The sequence below is a fragment of the Schistocerca piceifrons genome, chromosome 1 (assembly GCF_021461385.2).
Source record: "Schistocerca piceifrons isolate TAMUIC-IGC-003096 chromosome 1, iqSchPice1.1, whole genome shotgun sequence".
Taxonomy (NCBI): Eukaryota; Metazoa; Arthropoda; class Insecta; order Orthoptera; family Acrididae; genus Schistocerca; species Schistocerca piceifrons.
Window position 1 is genome coordinate 164,514,246 of NC_060138.1, and position 20,118 is coordinate 164,534,363.

The 20,118-nt window shown below is 37.9% G+C and overlaps 1 protein-coding gene across 2 annotated transcripts in view; it reads right to left on the reverse strand.

Annotated features, from left to right (window-relative positions):
• Positions 1–511: 511 nt before the first annotated feature.
• LOC124785238 (organic cation transporter protein-like) overlaps positions 512–20,118 on the reverse strand; it is a 164,722-nt gene continuing 145,115 nt past the window's right edge. For both annotated transcript variants that reach the window (XM_047254165.1, XM_047254164.1), the window contains 3 exons: positions 12,400–12,581; positions 5,406–5,542; positions 512–1,017 (listed from right to left, as the gene is read on the reverse strand). In XM_047254165.1, coding sequence (XP_047110121.1) covers positions 957–1,017; positions 5,406–5,542; positions 12,400–12,581 — 380 coding nt within the window. In that variant the 3' untranslated portion in view covers positions 512–956. The remainder of the gene's footprint in view (positions 1,018–5,405; positions 5,543–12,399; positions 12,582–20,118) is intronic.

A 20,118-nucleotide genomic window follows, 5' to 3' on the forward strand; every position in this document is an offset into this window, starting at 1 on the left:
AACCAAAACATATCACTTCTTCAACAGTTATAAAATAAGATCAAGGCAAAATACATTCACTGGTTATAGTAGAAATAATACTGGTAAGAGTATAAATACAAACATACACTGGTAAACACACACACACACACACATAATAGAGGGAAACATTCCACGTAGGAAATATATATCTAAAAACAAAGATGATGTGACTTACCAAATGAAAGTGCTTGAATTTTGTGTGTTTGTTTGTGTGTCTGTCGACCTGCCAGCACTTTCATTTGGTAAGTCACATCATCTTTGTTTTTTTATATATATATATATATATATATATATATATATATATATACACTTCTTAGTCAGAAGAAATAAAATACTGACAAGCAGTTAACAAATGAGGAAACATAAAAAGTAATGTATAAAGCTACTAATATTTCAGAACTTGATAGCTCTGTGTTCCAGCTGAATACTTTCTATTAAACAAGAAATTTTGAGCAATGTGTAAATAAAAATAAAATGATATTATGTGACAAAACTACTGCAATTTATCAGTTTGTACTTTGAAATCATTAAGCTGTTGCAAATATGCATTCTCAAGGGCAATATGGAATAAGGATTGTTCTGAAACCACACGAGGCAATACAGTTAGCTGTTGGAAATTGTTCTCACAAAGTGCAAGAATCTACTTGAAGCTATATGCCTCTTTGCTTTCCTATGGCTTCTTAAGTGGCTCATTGAGATTGTTAATAGGGCTTATAAATTATACATGATATCTGAACCAAGATCAGATTCTGTGTGCATAGTTTTGACCTAAAAGGTAAGGCCATTTTTAAGGAAATGCAACATAAACACATACAGTCTCTAATTTCACCGACACTGGTATGATATCTTCCGTCTTCTGTTCTTCACTCTTAACAACACAAACCATTAAAGTAAGGGTTTCATTGATGTACAGCATGTATGCCATACACTACGTCTCAGATGCTCTCCTTTGGAACTTCATCTATGTGGTCACCAATGCTTGCACCAGAAAGAGGCCTAGAAAAAAAGGTTTGAGTTACTGGTACCATATATTTCATGATAAATGTTTTCAGAAGAGTCTAAATGACTTCTTGTTGTTAGTTAGTTTAACGCTCCATGGATCGTTTGCTCAAGAAACTGTAAGGATGTGGAGTGAGTCATTTTACATTCACATCACAAATTAATTTGTAAATATGATTACATGTTTTTTTTAAAAAAAATAATACACAGATGTGAGTTAGTAATTCCTACCAAGCACCTTTTACACATTACAATAATAGAACTTGTTCTACAGGATAGAAGGGGTTGTCAAGGAGAAACATTTTCATTCTGTCTTCAAATTTTACTTTGTTATCTTGCCAGACATTTTATATCACTGGATAAGTTATCAAAAATTTTTGTTGCAGCATTGTGCACCAATTTTTGTGTTAAAGACAGCGGTAGTGTGAAGTAATGAATGTAATTTTTTCTTCTGGTATTTTACTTATGTACATCACTGTTTCTTTTGAACTACACTCAGTTATTTACAACAACCTTCACGAGGAAATAAATATACTATGAGTCTAACCGCTTAAACAGATGTCTTCTAGATGATCTTGGATGAACACCACGTATTATTCTTGCAGCATTTTTTTGACCAATGAAGGCTCTCTTTCTTAAAGATTAGTTACCTCAGAATGTTATTTCGAATGACATTACTGAATGAAAATGTGTAAAATATGTCAACTTACTACTTTGTCTTTCCCTAAGATTTGCAAATATTTAAAGTGCAAATGTGGCCAAACTAAGTTGCTTTGTCCAGTTTAAATTCTCATCAATATGAACATGTAAAATTTTTTAAGTATTCATCCAAATTATTATTTCCTCACTGTGTGGTACACTTATCTCGGTATAGTACCTCTTGATATGCAGAAATGAATATGTTGTTTCTTTTTGAAATCAAGACTGAGACTATTTGCAGAGAATCAAAGAATGATACTTTTAAGAACATTGTTTACCATTTCTTCTGTTGCTCTGTGTATGCTTGGATTAATTACAGCAGTAGGTCATCTGCAAAAAGAACTATTTCTGCTTGTTGTATGTTAGACAGAATATTATTTATATATATGAGGAGCAATAAGCGAATAGCGAATCAGACAACAATACTTTTAAGAACATTGTTTTCCATTTCTTCCATTGCGGTATGTATGCATGGAATGATTACAATTCTAGTCATATGTGAAAAGAGCTAATTCCACTTGTAGTATATTAGACAGACAGAAGGTTAGCTACTCTGGTGTCCAAAATTAAACCAACAAACTGAAACTTTGCAAGGATTCTTTTATTTTGCCTCTGAACAGTGTAAAAGTAGAAACAATGTGGAGAATACAGAATGTAAACAACTGCAACGTGCATAGCAGTAGACAAAAATGTTCTTCATTTTTTCCAATGTAACAGATTTACACACACACTGTGACAACTGTGACCACCTCTGACAGCAATACAGGCCTGACAGTGATGGAGGATGCTGTGAATAATGTCATCAATGTCATGTTGAGGCAATAACGCCCATTCTTTCTGCAGAGCTGCTCAGAAGTCTTGGAGAGCTGTTGGTGGATGTTGACGTCATGCAACCCATCTTCCTAGTGCATCCCAGACAAGCTCTATGGGATTCAAATTGGGAGAGTGAGCAGGACATGCCATGCGTGCAGTATCTTCCATTTCCATGAAAACATCAACCACTCGTTCTCTATGAGATCAAGCACTATCGTCCATCAGTACAATGTCTGGGTGCACAGCACCTTGCAACAACCATACAAGAGATCCCAAGACCGTGTCAGAATACTGGACAACAATTAAACCTTTCTGATTGACCTGTACAATTTCATGAACAGGTGTTCGAGTGGTCAACATAATCCCTGCCCACACCATCAGTGACCCTCCTCAATATCAGTTTCTTTCCACAATGTTCGGGTCTCAAAATTATGTTCCACATTCCCTTCAGATGTGACTCCATCTAGGAACACTCTTCAGACCGAATTGGGACTTGTCTGTGAAAAGAACATTGGGCCACTCTTTGACTGTCCAGGTGGCTTGTTGATGACTCCACTCCAGATGTTCCATTCTGTGAAGATGGATCAGAAGCACACAGACAACAGGTCTCCAACAATAAATGCCAGTCTGTTGAAGCCTTTTCTACACTGTTTGCCTCAATACACCATGTCCAGTGGATGCTGCGAGGTCCAATGCCAGCTGTTGCACAATAATAAGGCAGTACTGTCATGCCCTTACAGCCAAACAATGGTCCTCTCTTTCCAATGTCTCACTTGTGTACTGCAAATTGTTATTGCACATATATGTCAAACATAGGTGGTGGTCACATTATGTGACTGAACCATGTAAATGAATGGGAGTTGTAAGGATTCTGAAAATGAAATGATGGTAGGAGACAAATGATCTAAAGGAAGACTAAGAGACAGATGGATCACTGGAGTGAAGGAATATGTGGTGAAGAGAGAGAAGATGGACAGAGAGAGAAACATGGTATGGGAGGATAGGAAAAGATGGAGAGGCTTGTATTCCAAACATACCCAGGGCTGGAAAGTATATAACATGATGAAGATGATGATGATGATAATGATTCCTAGTATGTAAGAAAAGTATTCATTTTAGGTTGTGACTCAGGCGAGAATTGCTTACACTTGTTGAAGGCAACCTAAAGAATATTTCATGAATTCTGTTGAGAAGCAAAGGGATGGTCTTCTGCCAAAACTAAGGTATGATTAATTGATATGCATTTAACTTTGAAACATCGCAGCTCTGTATAATTCCAAGTTCACACAGAGAAATTTGATGTGTCATTGGTAAAGGTTGGATGTTGCAGTGAGCAATGATGTTGGTTCATAATTTACATTTTGAACATCAGAACCCAACTGTTTTTTTTTAAGACATCAATGCAAGATAGAATCTATGCCAGCAAACCTTATTTTCTGCAGAAATGTCATATGCACATAGTAAAATATGCTGTTGAAACTGAAACATTGTACTTGATTCAGTGATCCTCGGTTCAATTTGTGGTGTAGTGTGATTGTTAGTATGTAGTGGTCAGTAAGCACTATGAATTTTCAGCCACCAAGCTTGCCAGTACGTCAGATCATTTTGCTGGGAATATAGATTGTGTATTGAGAACCTGTTAAGGGATGCAGTCACTGGTGATTTGATGTAAAGGTAACACTTGCACCATGTACACTGTCCAGTCACATTTATGTAAGCACCTGTCAAAAGCTTGACTAACCACCTTAACAATGGCCAGCTGCACTAGGTCTTGGATGGGGGATCCATGGTGTGAATAGCCTGATTGAGTTTGTCCCACAGATTCTCAATTAATTTTAAATCTAAGGAATTTGGTCACCAAGGGAGTATGGTAAATTCATCTTGGTGCTCTTCAAACAATGCGCATATGCTGAAAAGTACTGCATGTAGGGGTGGACATGGTCCCCACGGATAGATGCATACCTGTTTGGTCCACTGTGTCTACCAGCAAGACAAGATCACCCAGGGAATGCCATGAAAACATTTCTCAGAATTTAACACTTCCTTCTCCAGCATAGAGCCTCCCAATAGTTGTTGCAGAATGCTTGCTTTTGGACATGATTCATAAAGAGCACCTGTCACCACTCAGTGGATGCACTGTTGCGGTATTGTTGTGCAAATTCCATCATTGTGGGTGCGTAAACCAGGCGCACGCTGTGGAGACCTGTACACAGTAACATTTGCTGGACAGTAATAGAGGAGACACTGTTGGTAGTCCCTTGGTTCATCTGTGCAGCCAGTTCCCAACAGTTGCATATCCGTAGTACTAATCTCGGCGGCCATTGTTCATCCTTGTCATCTACAGCCTGTCGTGCACCACGGTTGTCTCGGCACTCGTTTTGGGTAGCATCGTTTTGCCACGCATGGTATTCTTTAACCACTGCAGCACATGGACATTTTACAAACCTAGCCATTTTGGAAATGCTTCCACCCTTGGCCTGAAAGCCAGTGGTCATATAATTTTGGATGTCAGATAAATTTCTCTGTTTCCACATTACGATGATGATTACACTGTTTTCCACGTCCATCTGACATGCATTATATACCCTCCATTGCTAGTACTGCACCTTCCACTTGTGAATGATTGTTGTATGTTGACATCAAACACAGGTGGCAGTCACATTAACATGACTGGACTGTATAATATTCCAATACTATCTTGATCTTGTCTTTCCTGTGTGTCTTGGCTTCTCTTTCACTATTACTATCACTGTCTCAGTCCTTGCTCTATCTGTTCTAGTAAGCCCTATTCCACTGCATTACAATTTCATCTTTTAAGTCTATAATCTACTCACATGTCAGTATTATGAAGAAAATGACAAATTGACACTTACTTTTCTTGTTCTTCCATATCTTCAATTGTATCTGGTAGTTTTCGATTTAGAGTTTCCGGCAATATCAGAGCCAGAAATGCTGCAGTGGTAGACACTGTACCAAATATTAGAAGCGGTAATGGTCGCCATATAGTATTCTGAAACATTCGGCAATCAAGTGTGTTAATGTTGTGCATTTAAATGTAAGAAAGGCTCTAATACTTGTTAAAATTTTGAATGCAATTTAAATATTAATACATAAATTAATGAAAGCTCTAATACATATTAAAATTTTTAACACAATTTAAATAGTGCTATATAAATTAATAAACAGCTCAGTCACTGCCAAGTTATTTTGGTATTTAATAAGTGCATAAAATATTTATGAAGAAAAGCTTTGACTGAATCACTTTCCATTATCAGTAGTGATCCATAATACACTGTTGTAACATCATATAAAAAGCTTTCTTTGAAAGCTATATAGAGTTGGTGACTGGTTGAAGTACGGAGTATTACCTATCGTAAATATATGTGGAAGTGACAAAAGTCTTTTTCCCAGAGTAGTGCAGTGACTTTGTGTGGTATGGACTCAACACGTTGTTGGAAGTCCCCTGCATAAATACTGAGCCTTGCTGATCCTATAGCTATCCGTAGTTGCAAAAGTGTTGCCAATGCAGGATTTTGTGCATGAACTGACCTCCCGATTACGTCCCTTTAATTTTGAGTGGAATCTATGTTGGGTGATGCGGGTGGACAAATCATTGACTCAAATTGCCCAGAATATTGTTCAAACCAATTGTGGTCTGGTGACATGGTGCATTGTTGTTTGGGAATATGAAGTCCATGAATGCTCTTCAAGTAGCTGGACATAACCATTTCCAGTGGTTCTGTTCGACCAGAGGATCCAGTCCACTCCACATTATTGGCAGCTAACAATTATGTATTTAAAAAAAACAATAGATTAAGTTTTCCCAGGTGTCAAAAATATAGTACTAGATAGATAGAACACTGGTTTAATCAAAATGATTAAATTTAAAGGCAATAAAGGCACAACTGATGTGATTTAATGCGAAACAACAAATATCAAAAAAACTTTTAAGTTAATAACACCAGGAGCTTCAGAAATAATTTTTTGTCAAAGTCCTGGGGTATGATACTTTATTTGTTTCTTATTCCACTGATCAATGTTGTGAGTACACCACAGAAAATAGACTGTGTCAGTTTTCCAAGTTCGTTGTCTTTACATTCTATGGTATTATGAAACTGTGCTATTCCATTTCATAATGTGGTTTCTGTACTTAAGTTCACAACAGAAAAATAAATTTTGCTGGTAAATATTACAGAAAAAATAAATATTACAGAAAATCCCCATACCAAAATACACAGGGTGAATCACTTATAACTTGCACTGCAAATATTGCAGAAATGGAAAGTGCTATTGATGCTCGGTTTTCACAGAATGGATTGGTAGTCATCAGCTCATATTGTTAGGCAATAAACAGTGTATAACAATACTTAGAAAGAGTATTTTTGTGCAAACAAACACTATTTTAAATGGTATGATGCCTATTGACAAAACAAAGCAAAAGTAGACTAAAATAGAATATCAGTGGTGTATGTCGCAGGATTCTAATGCAAGTCATTTATGAGATATCGTGTTTTGAAAAGTTTCCACACTGACACTTGTTTGTGCCTTTCAACCTGCTTAGTTGCTAGATATGATGTTATTATGTTTGCTTACAGTGTGCTTGTGTGCTCCTTGGTGTATTGCAGCTTGCTAGTCAGTTAGCATGTGACAATCCAAACAGTAGCTCGGGAGTGGATGATGGGATTTACCGATGCAGAAAAAGCTGACATGCTCAAAGTGTATGGAGAGTGTAGCAAGAATGCAGTTCATTCTTGTATGATGTATATAGCAAGATATTGCAATAGATGTCAACTATCTCGGCAATTGTTTGTCAATGTCTTCAACCAGTTACATGAAAGGGGTAGTGTAACACCTAGACAATGCAACAGAAGGAAACAAGTGATGACAGAAGAGAGGGAAATTAATGTTCTTGTTGCAGATGCAACTGATATGCACAGTAGCTATCGTGCAATAATATGAGGAAATGGCATGAGTCAGGCCAGATCCTACAAACTCTCCATTGGCATAAACTGCATCCCTATCATGTCTCTCTCCATCAACAGCTGCATGGAAACAATTATTAGAACTATGTTGACTTCTGTACATGGATATTAGAACAGGATACTCCAGATGTATCAAGCATCTTGTGATGAAGCCAAATTTAACATTCATGGACAATGGTGTGGGTTAGTGAACCATCAGCTCATAGGTCCATTTTTTCATAGACAGAAAGCTGAACGCACACAAGTGTCACTGTCTCCTAACAGATCATCATCCCTGGATGCTAGAAGACATTGCTCTGTAGGCTAGGACAAACTTCTTCTATCAACATGATGGCTGTCCAACACATTGCACACAAATTACTACAGCATGTCTTCATGAATTGTTTCCAAATCATTGGACTGGATGCAGATGACCTGTATCTTGTATTTTATTTTATTTTTTTTAAATTTATTTATTTCTTGTTCCAGTGATCCATGTTGTGACAATATTGCAGGATACGGAATGTGTCATAAATCTATGGTAGCACATAAAAACAAAAGAAAATGATTTCATAGATAATGGCCGCAGAGATGAGTACGCGTAAACAGATATGCAAATGCAACTGTTGGGAACTGGCTGCACAGATGAACCAAGGGGCTATCAACAGTGTCTCCTCTACTACTGTCCAGCAACAGTAACTTAGGTTCTACTAAAGAAAATCAATTTTGAGAGATAAATAACTATTACAAAATAATAAATGTTACAGAAAATAAATATAGCAAAATATGTGTTTACAATAGAGAATAGTCAGGATTACAAACATAGATTTGGGCATATATTAGCATTTAACAAAACAAGAAATGCTAAAAACTGTAGTTCAGTTATTCTTCTATTGTTCAAAATGATCCTTGTAATAGGAACTGCCTTAAAGATTTTTTTAAACAGGAACTCATCTTCTACTAAACACTTAATTCTTCAAGGGAGGGTGTTAAAAACCTTACAGCCAGTGAAATGGACTCCTTTCTGTACCACACTGTGCAGTTTAAAAATTGAGTTTTTCTTTCCTTATGAAGCACATCAAAGAGAATATATACAGGGTTATTACAAATGATTGAAGCGATTTCACAGCTCTACAATAACTTTGTTATTTGAGATATTTTCACAATGCTTCGCACACACATACAAAAACTCAAAAAGTTATTTTAGGCATTCACAAATGTTCGATATGTGCCCCTTTAGTGATTCAGCAGACATCAAGCCGATAATCAAGTTCCTCCCACACTCGGCGCAGCATGTCCCCATCAATGAGTTCGAAAGCATCGTTGATGCGAGGTCGCAGTTCTGGCACGTTTCTTGGTAGAGGAAGTTTAAACACTGAATCTTTCACATAACCCCACAGAAAGAAATCGCATGGGGTTAAGTCGGGAGAGCACGGAGGCCATGACATGAATTGCTGATCATGATCTCCACCACGACCGATCCATCAGTTTTCCAATTTCCTGTTTAAGAAATGTCGAACATCATGATGGAAGTGCGGTGGAGCACCATCCTGTTGAAAGACGAAGTCGGCGCTGTCGATCTCCAGTTGTGGCATGAGCCAATATTCCAGCATGTCCAGATACGCGTGTCCTGTAACGTTTTTTTCGCAGAAGAAAAAGGGGCCGTAAACTTTAAACTGTGAGATTGCACAAAACACGTTAACTTTTGGTGAATTGCGAATTTGCTGCACGAATGCGTGAGGATTCTCTACCGCCCAGATTTGCACATTGTGTCTGTTCACTTCACCATTAAGAAAAAATGTTGCTTCATCACTGAAAACAAGTTTCGCACTGAACACATCCTCTTCCATGAGCCGTTGCAACCGCGCCGAAAATTCAAAGCGTTTGACATTGTCATCGGGTGTCAGGGCTTGTAGCAATTGTAAACGGTAAGGCTTCTGCTTTAGCCTTTTCCGTAAGATTTTCCAAACTGTCGGCTGTGGTACGTTTAGCTCCCTGCTTGCTTTATTTGTCGACTTCCGCGGGCTACACGTGAAACTTGCCCGCATGCGTTCAACCATTTCTTCGCTCACTGCAGGCCGACCCGTTGATTTCCCCTTACAGAGGCATCCAGAAGCTTTAAACTGCACATACCATCGCCGAATGGAGTTAGCAGTTGGTTGATCTTTGTTGAAATTCGTCCTGAAGTGTCGTTGCACTGTTATGACTGACTGATGTGAGTGCATTTCAAGCACGACATACGCTTTCTCGGCTCCTGTCGCCATTTTGTCTCACTGCGCTCTTGAGCGCTCTGGCGGCAGAAACCTGAAGTGCGGCTTCAGCCGAACAAAACTTTATGAGTTTTTCTACGTATCTGTAGTGTGTCGTGACCACATGTCAATGAATGGAGCTACAGTGAATTTATTAAATCGCTTCAATCATTTGTAATAGCTGTGTATTGCGCAGCGGATGTAAGAATTCCAAGTTTCTTAAAAAGATTCCTGCATGTGGCTCTAACTATCTGCTTGTCTTTAGTTTTTCTCATATTTCAGATTAAAACTCAGTCATCAGTTGCAAATATATTTGACAAGTGAATGTCATCCTCAAATATGTTCTAGAGTTGCCAAGAAATAACAGCTATGAATAAAATAATTTTCTCCTATTTCTGAATCTTTAGAGATTTTTTGAAACTGGATTCAGTTTGTTTTACTGTAATTAACAGAAAGATCTTTTATGTCAACCCAGTCCACAATAACCCTAAAAACCTTATTGAATGACACATGAAGTTTGTCTAATGAATTATCGATAAGTATCATAATGCCATCACAAGGATGGTCAATGTACAATATTCTGTACAAAGAGGTACAAGATTAACAAAAATAATAAAAAGCAGGGTCCCAGACCTGAGCCCTGAGGCACTCTTTATGTGATTATCTGATGATATTGAGAGAGCTATTCTACTGTACAATACAGCAGACCTAAGTCCCAGAAGACACATTGGGTCAAAATGAGGTGAACATTGATCCACAGACTAAACTAATTACCACTGGACAGCAGTTGGAAGAAGAGCATGAACTAACACCTAGGAATCTATTCTGACCAATATCTAGAGAGAAATTCCAGTCTTCATATTTATGAAACATGCACCTTCGTGCCTCAGAATTCAGAATTATTTTATGGGGAATCTGTTTCAACAATCAAAAAAATGATGAAAATTTCATATCTGACCTCTAGATTTTAACTTTATTCCTAGACTCTGCAGTGTGTGCCAATGAAAATCTGTAACAAACTGAAAGGGAGAAACTACCACAGCAAGGATTTAGCACTGACTACAAAGAAAATTACACTCTATCATTGAAAATAAATTTTGTTATTCAGTAAAAGAATTTCCAATTGATGATACCAGGCGCTTCAGAGACTAATGTGGACAACTTGTGCTGGCAACAGTAAATTAAATATTAATTTTAGTAAGAAAATATTATGGACAACACATTTCAATTATATTTGTTATGTTTAAAAATACGGTAACAAAAAATAATTTATTGTTTGTATCTGAAGAGCCTCATGTACTTTAAATCAGTGATTCACATTTCTGTCTAATGAAACAATAAAATTCTGATTCCTATTCTACAGAACATTTTTCTGTAGATTATGTCTGTGTTAAATACATAAACCAAGGGAAAGGCAATCACTCACTTATTGTGGATTGATGTGTTGAACATAGAATCACATAACAGGAAACACTGATCACACTTTACACTTTTTCTAGTAAAAGTATACACACACACACACACACACACACACACACACACACACACACACACACACACACACACATCATCACACAGCCACCTGAATGCACACTTCCATGGTTACAGGAGTATGTGGATATGTGTCTGTGGTTGTGTATGTGAATGTGTGCCTTTACTAGAAAAGTGCAAGAATTCAAAAGCTAGTATCAACGGAGCTACATGTTTTTATACTCCACACATCTGCCCATTATACATGAGTGGTTGAATTTCCCTTATTTTACGAATTGTTATTAAGTTTGTGTTATATATGCATAGAGAAGTGGCTAGGTTGCATAAAAAGTCATACAACATGTGAAGAATGACTTTATCAATCACAAAGTATGCATGACATGTGTTGGAGTTATTTCCATCTTCGGAAATCTAAAACAGAAATATAACAAATGAACTTGTATACAAAAATACTAACTACTTTTTATACAGTAAAAACTAAGCTACATTAAAAATAAGTAGTCTGTGTTATTTGTTTGTCAAGTCCAACTCACCTGGATGAGTGCTTTAACGCACAACTACCAGGATTTGGTGAGGTGAGTGTGCCCTGTTTTGAATCATCCTCATGGATTAACATTGAGGGATGGTGAGCCAGCCAGCCTTAATTGATTTTTGGCTACTCACCAGACCCTACTAGGTAAATACTGGACTGGACCCACACCTTACCTCTCATACATGCTACACAAACATTTAGAAAAATGTTCTCACACTTGAGCATGAGATTTACTGTAGATGCAGACGGATGGGGTGCACAGATTCCATCCCACGAGGGGGTGGTGGCACCCGAAGAGTATCTGACCATCCACAATCACTATGATGCCGAACTCTGCAGAGAAGTGGGTAAAGGAAAGGAAGACAAAAATAAAATGATATGTTTCTCAAGTTCCATAGTGTCCCTTGGACCTTCTCTATATCAAATGCCACCGTGACATTTATCATTGGAATACCTGTCAATGTTCTGAACTTTTACCACATAAAACCTAAGGATTATATATTCCATGTGTGCTTACACTTTACTTCACTAAACTGTTTTAGGTATTGCACATGTGTGTGTGTGTGTGTGTGTGTGTGTGTGTGTGTGTGTGTGTGTGTGTGAGTGTATGTATGTATGCGTGTGATGCTCTTACCAAAACATTGATGTATGGAGCAGTCATGCCCCCCATGCGAGCACATGTTGAACTAGCTCCCAATGCTACATTGCGAACCACAGTTGGAAACTGCTCTGCTGTGAAGATATATATTGTGCCATATGATGCAGTAATGGCTAATTTTCCCAGCATTGCAAATGTGACCACAAGCCAAGATGTGCCTGTAAAAATACAGTATTACAATAGGGTATGGTAAGTGTTTGGTCAAATAGAAATTATTTAAGGAGTAAACAAACTCAGTTGAGGTACTCACTAGTTAATAGGCACGTAGGCCAGACTGAGAACTTGCTAGCTTCCAGACAAATCCTCTGTGGACATTGCTGCAGCTGAAGTGGGTGAGTCAAACCTGCAATGCTAGCACAGTGTCATTGGGGAAGTGTAGCTTTATTGATGTGTGTGTGTGTGTGTGTGTGTGTGTGTGTGTTTGTGTATATGTGAAGGAGCATTTGTCTGAAAACTGGCAACGTTCTTGGTCTTGTCTGAGTGCCTATCGATGATTCAGGGCCTCAATTATTCAACATTACAATACCTGTAGCAAAGAAAAATTCAACCAAGAAAACTAATTAATTATGAGACAGAAGTGCTGGCTAGTGCTTACCTTAAGGCTCAAAATGTTTAATACTGTTTATAGACAAACATAAAATTAAAATTGACAACACAATCCTATTTCTCATAACTATTAGCTCCTTCCTTAGGGAGAAGGGAGGGAAAGTTAGTTCCTCTAATCCTGGTGTCTGAGTTGTCTGCCATTCCTTTTATCACCTGAGCCAAAATACCCCTCTGTTCTCCCCAACAAAGGAAAAAATAGTTACAAAAGCGAAGATAGTGTTATCACTTGTACTTTTATGTGTTTTATTCACACCTGGACATTCCATTGTTTGATTTTATAATAAATGAAAAGCACCAGTTCTACCAAGAACCGACAGAAGATTCAGTTTGATTTTATTTTTATATGTGTCTTTTGGCCGTACTAAGCACTTTCGTTCCCCTAAAGGGTAGCAATTCTGTCTCAAAATTCAATGTTACAATAATTCAAATACAAAAATAATAGTGGCCAATCTCCTGTTATTCTCATTAACAATTTTGTTAACAGCTTTTCTTACAATCTCCACAAAACAAGTCCAATAACAAACACCACATGCAAAAGAAAAAGCAAATGTGGGACATAGATAAAAAAAGATCCATTAGTCTCTAAAAAAATTGTACAGCTTACATAAAACAAGTAATGATTAAAACTTTAAAACCTACTGCAGCAAACACTTCAAGTAGCCAAAGAACTAGAAACAAAATCTCATATAAAATATTAAAAATGAAAGTCAAGGCCTCAGACTAACTGTATATTCAAATTGTGTACTGACAAACTCACAGACACCAAACAAAATCAAACTTATCTGCAGCTAAAAACCATGATTGGGGCAGATGATATAATTAACTTCCTTAATGAGTATTTTGCCACAGCAGAGAAAAAACTAAGTGCAAAAAAAAATGAATCTGATGAACACAGAAAGACACAGAAACCATTTGTTGAAACAATGGTATGGTACTTTCTGTGACAGAAGAATAAACACAGGAGATAATAAATAACTTAAAGTCAATAAAGTCATTGGAATTATTAGAATTATATTTATGTTGTTGTTGTCTTCAGTGCTGAGACTGGTTTGATGCAGCTCTCCATGCTACTCTATCCTGTGCAAGCTTCTTCATCTCCCAGTACCTACTGCAGCTTACGCCCTTCTGAATCTGCTTAGTGTATTCATCTCTTGGTCTCCCTCTACAATTTTTACCCTTCACGCTGCCCTCCAATGCTAAATTTGTGATCCCTTGATGCCTCAGAACATGTCCTACCAACCGGTCCCTTCTTCTTGTCAAGTTGTACCACAAACTCCTCTTCTCCCCAATTCTATTCAATACCTCCTCGTTAATTATGTGATCTACCCATCTAATCTTCAGCATTCTTCTGTAGCACCACATTTCTAAAGCTTCTATTCTCTTCTTGTCCAAACTAGTTATTGTCCATGTTTCACTTCCATACATGGCTACACTCCATACAAATACTTTCAGAAACAACTTCCTGACACTTAAATCTATACTCGATGTTAACAAATTTCTCTTCTTCAGAAACGCTTTCCTTGCCATTGCCAGTCTACATTTTATATCCTCTCTACTTCGACCATCATCAGTTATTTTGCTCTCCAAATAGTAAAACTCCTTTACTACTTTAAGTGTCTCATTTCCTAACCTAATTCCCTCAGCATCACCTGGCTTAATTCAACTACATTCCATTATCCTCGTTTTGCTTTTGCTGATGTTCATCTTATATCCTCCTTTCAAGACACTGTCCATTCCGTTCAACTGCTCTTCCAAGTCCTTTGCTGTATCTGACAGAATTACAATGTCATCGGCGAACCTCAAAGTTTGGACTTTAATACCTACTCCGAATTTTTCTTTTGTTTCCTTTACTGCTTGCTCAATATACAGATTGAATAACATCGGGACAGGCTGCAACCCTGTCTCACTCCCTTCCCAACCACTGCTTCCCTTTCATGCTCCTCGACTCTTATAACTGCCGTCTGCTTTCTGTACAAATTTCAAATAGCCTTTTGCTCCCTGTATTTTACCCCTGCCACCTTTAGAATTTGAAAGAGAGTATTCCAGTCAACATTGTCAAAAGCTTTCTCTAAGTCTACAAATGCTAGAAATGTAGTTTTGCCTTTCCTTAATCTAGGTTCTAAGATAAGTTGTAGGGTCAGTATTGCCTCACGTGTTCCAACATTTCTGTGGAATCCAAACTGATCTTCCCCGAGGTCAGCTTCTACCAGTTTTTCCATTTGTCTGTAAAGAATTTGCGTTAGTATTTTGCAGCTATGACTTATTAAACTGATAGTTTGGTAATTTTCACATCTGTCAACACCTGCTTTCTTTGGGATTGGAATTATTATATTCTTCTTGAAGTCTGAGGGTATTTCACCTGTCTCATATATCTTGCTCACCAGATGGAAGAGTTTTGTCAGTACTGGCTCTCCCAAGGCCGTCAGTAGTTCCAATGGAATGTTGTCTACTCCCGGGGCCTTGTTTCGACTCAGGTCTTTCAGTGCTCTGTCAAACTCTTCACGCAGTGTCGTATCTCCCATTTCATCTTCATCTACATCCTCTTCCATTTCCATAATATTGTCCTCGAGTACATCGCCCTTGTATAGACCCTCTATATACTCCTTCCACCTTTCTGCTTTCCCTTTTTTGCTTTGAACTGGGTTTCCATCTGAGCTCTTGATATTGATACAAGTGGCTCTCTTTTCTCCAAAGGTCTCTTTAATTTTCCTGTAGGCAGTATCTATCTAACCCCTAGTGAGATAATCCTCTACATCCTTACATTTGTCCTCTAGCCATCCCTGCTTACCCATTTTGCAGTTCCTGTCGATCTCATTTTTGAGACGTTTGTATTCCTTTTTGCCTGCTTCATTTACTGTGTTTTTATATTTTCTCCTTTCATCAATTAAATTCAATATTTCTTCTGTTACCCAAGGAGTTCTACTAGCCCTTGTCTTTTTACCTACTTGATCCTCTGCTGCCTTGGCCACTTCATCCCTCAGAGCTACCCATTCTTCTTCTACTGTATTTCTTTCCCCCATTCCTGTCAATTGTTCCCTTATGCTCTCCCTGAAACTCTGTACAACCTCTGGTTTAGTCAGTTTATCCAGGACCCATCTCCTTAAATTCCCACCTTTTTGCAGTTTCTTCAGTTGTAATCTACAGTGCATAACCAATAGATTGTGGTCAGAGTCCACATCTGCCCCTGGAAATGTCTTACAACTTAAAACCTGGTTCCTAAATCTCTGCCTTACCATTATATAATCTATCTGATACCTTCTAGTATCTCCAGGATTCTTCCATGTAAACAACCTTCTTTTATGATTCTTGAACCAAGCGTTAGCTATGGTTAAGTTATGCTCTGTGCAAAATTCTACCAGACGGCTTCCTCTTTCATTTTTCTCCCCCAATCCATATTCACCCACTATGTTTCCTTCTCTCCCTTTTCCTACTCTCGAATTCCAGTCACCCATGACTATTAAATTTTCGTCTCCCTTTACTACCTGAATAATTTCTTTTATCTCATCATACATTTCACCAATCTCTTCGTCATCTGCAGAGCTACTTGGCATATAAACTTGTACTACTGTGGTAGACGTGGGCTTCATGTCTATCTTGGCCACAATAATGCGTTCACTATGCTGTTTGTAGTAGCTTACCCGAACTCCTATTTTTTTATTCATTATTAAACCTACTCCTGCATTACCCCTATTTGATTTTGTATTTATAACCCTGTATTCACCTGACCAAAAGTCTTCTTCCTCCTGCCACCAAACTTCACTAATTCCCACTATGTCCAACTTTAACGTATCCATTTCCCTTTTTAAATTTTCTAACCTACCTGCCTGATTAAGGGATCTGACATTCCACACTCCGATCCGTAGAATGCCAGTTTTCTTTCCCCTCATAACGACGTCCTCCTGAGTAGGCCCCACCCAGAGATCTGAATGGGGGACTATTTTACCTCTGGAATATTTTACCCAAGAGGACGCCATCATCATTTATCCATACAGTAAAGCTGCATGCCCTCGGGAAAAATTACGGCTGTAGTTTCCCCTTGCTTTCAGCCGTTCGCAGTACCAGCAGAGCAAGGCCGTTTTGGTTAGTGTTACAAGGCCAGATCAGTCAATCATCCAGACTGTTGCTCCTGCAACTACTGAAAAGGCTGCTGCCCCTCTTCAGGAACCACACGTTTGTCTGGCCTCTCAACAGATACCCCTCCGTTGTGGTTGCACCTGCGGTACGGCCATCTGTATCACTGAGGCACGCAAGCCTCCCCACCAACGGCAAGGTCCATGGTTCATGGGGGTAGGATTATATTTATAGAAATTATTTATGGAAATTTATAGAAATTAAATATTATTTGCAGGAGGTCTAAGGACACCTTACTCAACCAGTTAACACATCATTTGCAGAAGTAGTAATCCACAACTGCTTGAAGACACCACTGATAAAACTGATACAGAAAATGAGTATCAATATAGGGCAGAGAATTGTAGACTCTTTTCTTCTGTTAGTTATTTAATGAACGTTTTGGTCACTGCATATCTAATGAAATACCGATTAATCAGTTAACTTGAATTCAGATTACAGACAGGTAAATTCACTATAGTTTTGACTGTTATGAGTTACAGAGTCACAAGTTTTGGACAAATTCAAAATAATGCATGTGACACAGTATTTTTGTTTATGGCACTGACCACCACTCTTATAAATTGTAATGTGGCTGCTTCTATCTTTCTGTTATCTTGGAAACCAAATTGTGCTTCATTAAAGAGGCTATAATTGTTCAGGCAGTTCATTAATCTGTCTGTCATAATGAATTTCATTATTTTTGAGGATGTCAGTAGAGAGACGGGCTTGTAATTTCCATACTTTCTATATTATTTTTCTTTGGTGGAGGCAAAACACTTGGCTTCTAAATACTCTGAGCTGAAAGACTTATTTACTATCTTATTTAACGGTGCTTGTATATTTTTGCATGTTCTTTGAGTACACAGGGGTACTTCCTTTATACATGTTGTCTCTTTTTCTTAAATTTTTTGCACCCTTTTCCTGACCGCAGACTCCCTGGGTGGTAAAAACATCACTGTACTTGCTGCATATTTTTTTCTATAATAGCTACATATAATATTGGCATTTTTGTTGCAATTTCTCTGCTGTACTCAAAATGTATTCATAAAATTTGCTAGTTCATACAGATTCATTGATCAATCTCTGCCTTTTATTAATAAGTTTATTTTTTATTGTCTCTTTTTTTCTCAGCCTTGTTGGGACTCTTGCTAATTATATTATATATTAATGACCTTACATGTAACCAAATAACTCAGATTTTTTTCAGATACTACAATTAGCTTTTTCCAGACAGAACTTCATTATAAAGTGTAATCTGAAATAGCTGCACAAATATTCAGTAAGATCTAGATATATTTCAAAGCAATGTAAAGATTAGTAATTTGCTTTAAATGCTTAGTAAGATAAAATGTGCACTTAACAAAACACAGAAATGGAGTATCCTATGGCCACCATATCAGTGAGTCACACTCAGAATCAGCTAATTTATGCAAATACCTGGGCATAAGAACTTGTGGGGATGTGAAATGAAATGATCACATATGCTCAGTTGCAGATAAAGAAGATGATAGACTACTGTTGACTGATCGGATACAAGGAAAATTCTGTTAATCCATTAGGAGATGGCTTACAGAATGCTCAAGTAACCTAACCTGCCGGCCGGTGTGGCCATGCGGTTCTAGGTGCTTCAGTGTGGAACCGCATGACCGCAACGGTCGCAGGTTCGAAACCTGCCTCGGGCATGGGTGTGTGTGATGTCCTTAGGTTAGTTAGGTTTAAGTAGTTCTAAGTTCTAGGGGACTGATGACCACAGATGTTAAGTCCCATAGTGCTCAGAGCCATTTGAAACATTTAACCTAGCCTAAAATACTGTTCAAGTGTGTGGGCCCCTTACCAAATAGGCCTAACTGGGGATGTTGGACATATATAAAGAAGGGCAACACAAATGATGACAGATTTTTTTGACCCATGGGAGGATTCTGAGAACCTGAACTGGTGGATGCTTGTAAATAAATGTCAAATACTCTGTGAAGGCCTACTTACAAATTTTCAACAGCCGTACTAAGTGAGGAACGGAGGAATATCCTACAACATCCTATGTTTTGCTCCCTTAGGGACTGTAAAGACAAGACTAGACTAATAATTGCATGCACAGAGGCGCTTAAGTAGTCAGTCTTCCTACACTCCATACACAAATGAAACAGGAAGGAACCCTACTGTAACATGTAGTCAAATGGAAAGTATTCATTATTCTGCATTTCAAAGGATTTCTGTTTTTAGCATCATAAACTATTTTGTCACTCAGCGGCCGCAAACAGTAGTTGTGTGAGTGAGTTTTGCTTCTGTGAATGTATGTGTGTTTTCTACTTCAGAAGAACATATTTTGGCTGAAATCTTAAATGTATAGCAATCTTTTCATCATGCCTGACTGCTACTCAACATCTTCTCTATATAGTGAATAGCGATCCATCCTTTTCATATTATCAATGGAGTGATATTCACACATCTTGCGAAAATTGTGTGTGCCAGTCTCTCACTCTCTCACTCTGTGTGTGTGTGTGTGTGTGTGTATGTGTGTGTGTGTGTGTACTGCTCCTGGACGTTAATGCATAGGTCTGGTATGAATGTGTTTTGGTCCTTTATCACTATACTTGCAATGTCAGCAAACGTCATAGTTTTTGCAAAGTAATCCTGTGGCTTTGGTAAGTGGTTCAACAAATATGAGACCAAAATGCATTATATTGAAGACAAATATTTGGGTAATGAGAGGGTACAAAGCAATCATTGTTAACCCAAATAGAAGGGCTTCAGAAGTAAGTTTCCTACACTAGGCAGCTAACCTGAAGCAGCAGTTTTCTAGATCACTGCATCCTTCAGTATTAGTGCTTATGCAATAATATGTTTGTAATGATGTGCAAGTACGTCACCAAAGAAATTGCTAGTTTTCCAAAATTGTGGATTCAGATAATTGTTTACAGTCATTTAAGAGAATAATTCTCAGTGTACTATGCATGTGAACTTCACATTCTTTTTGTC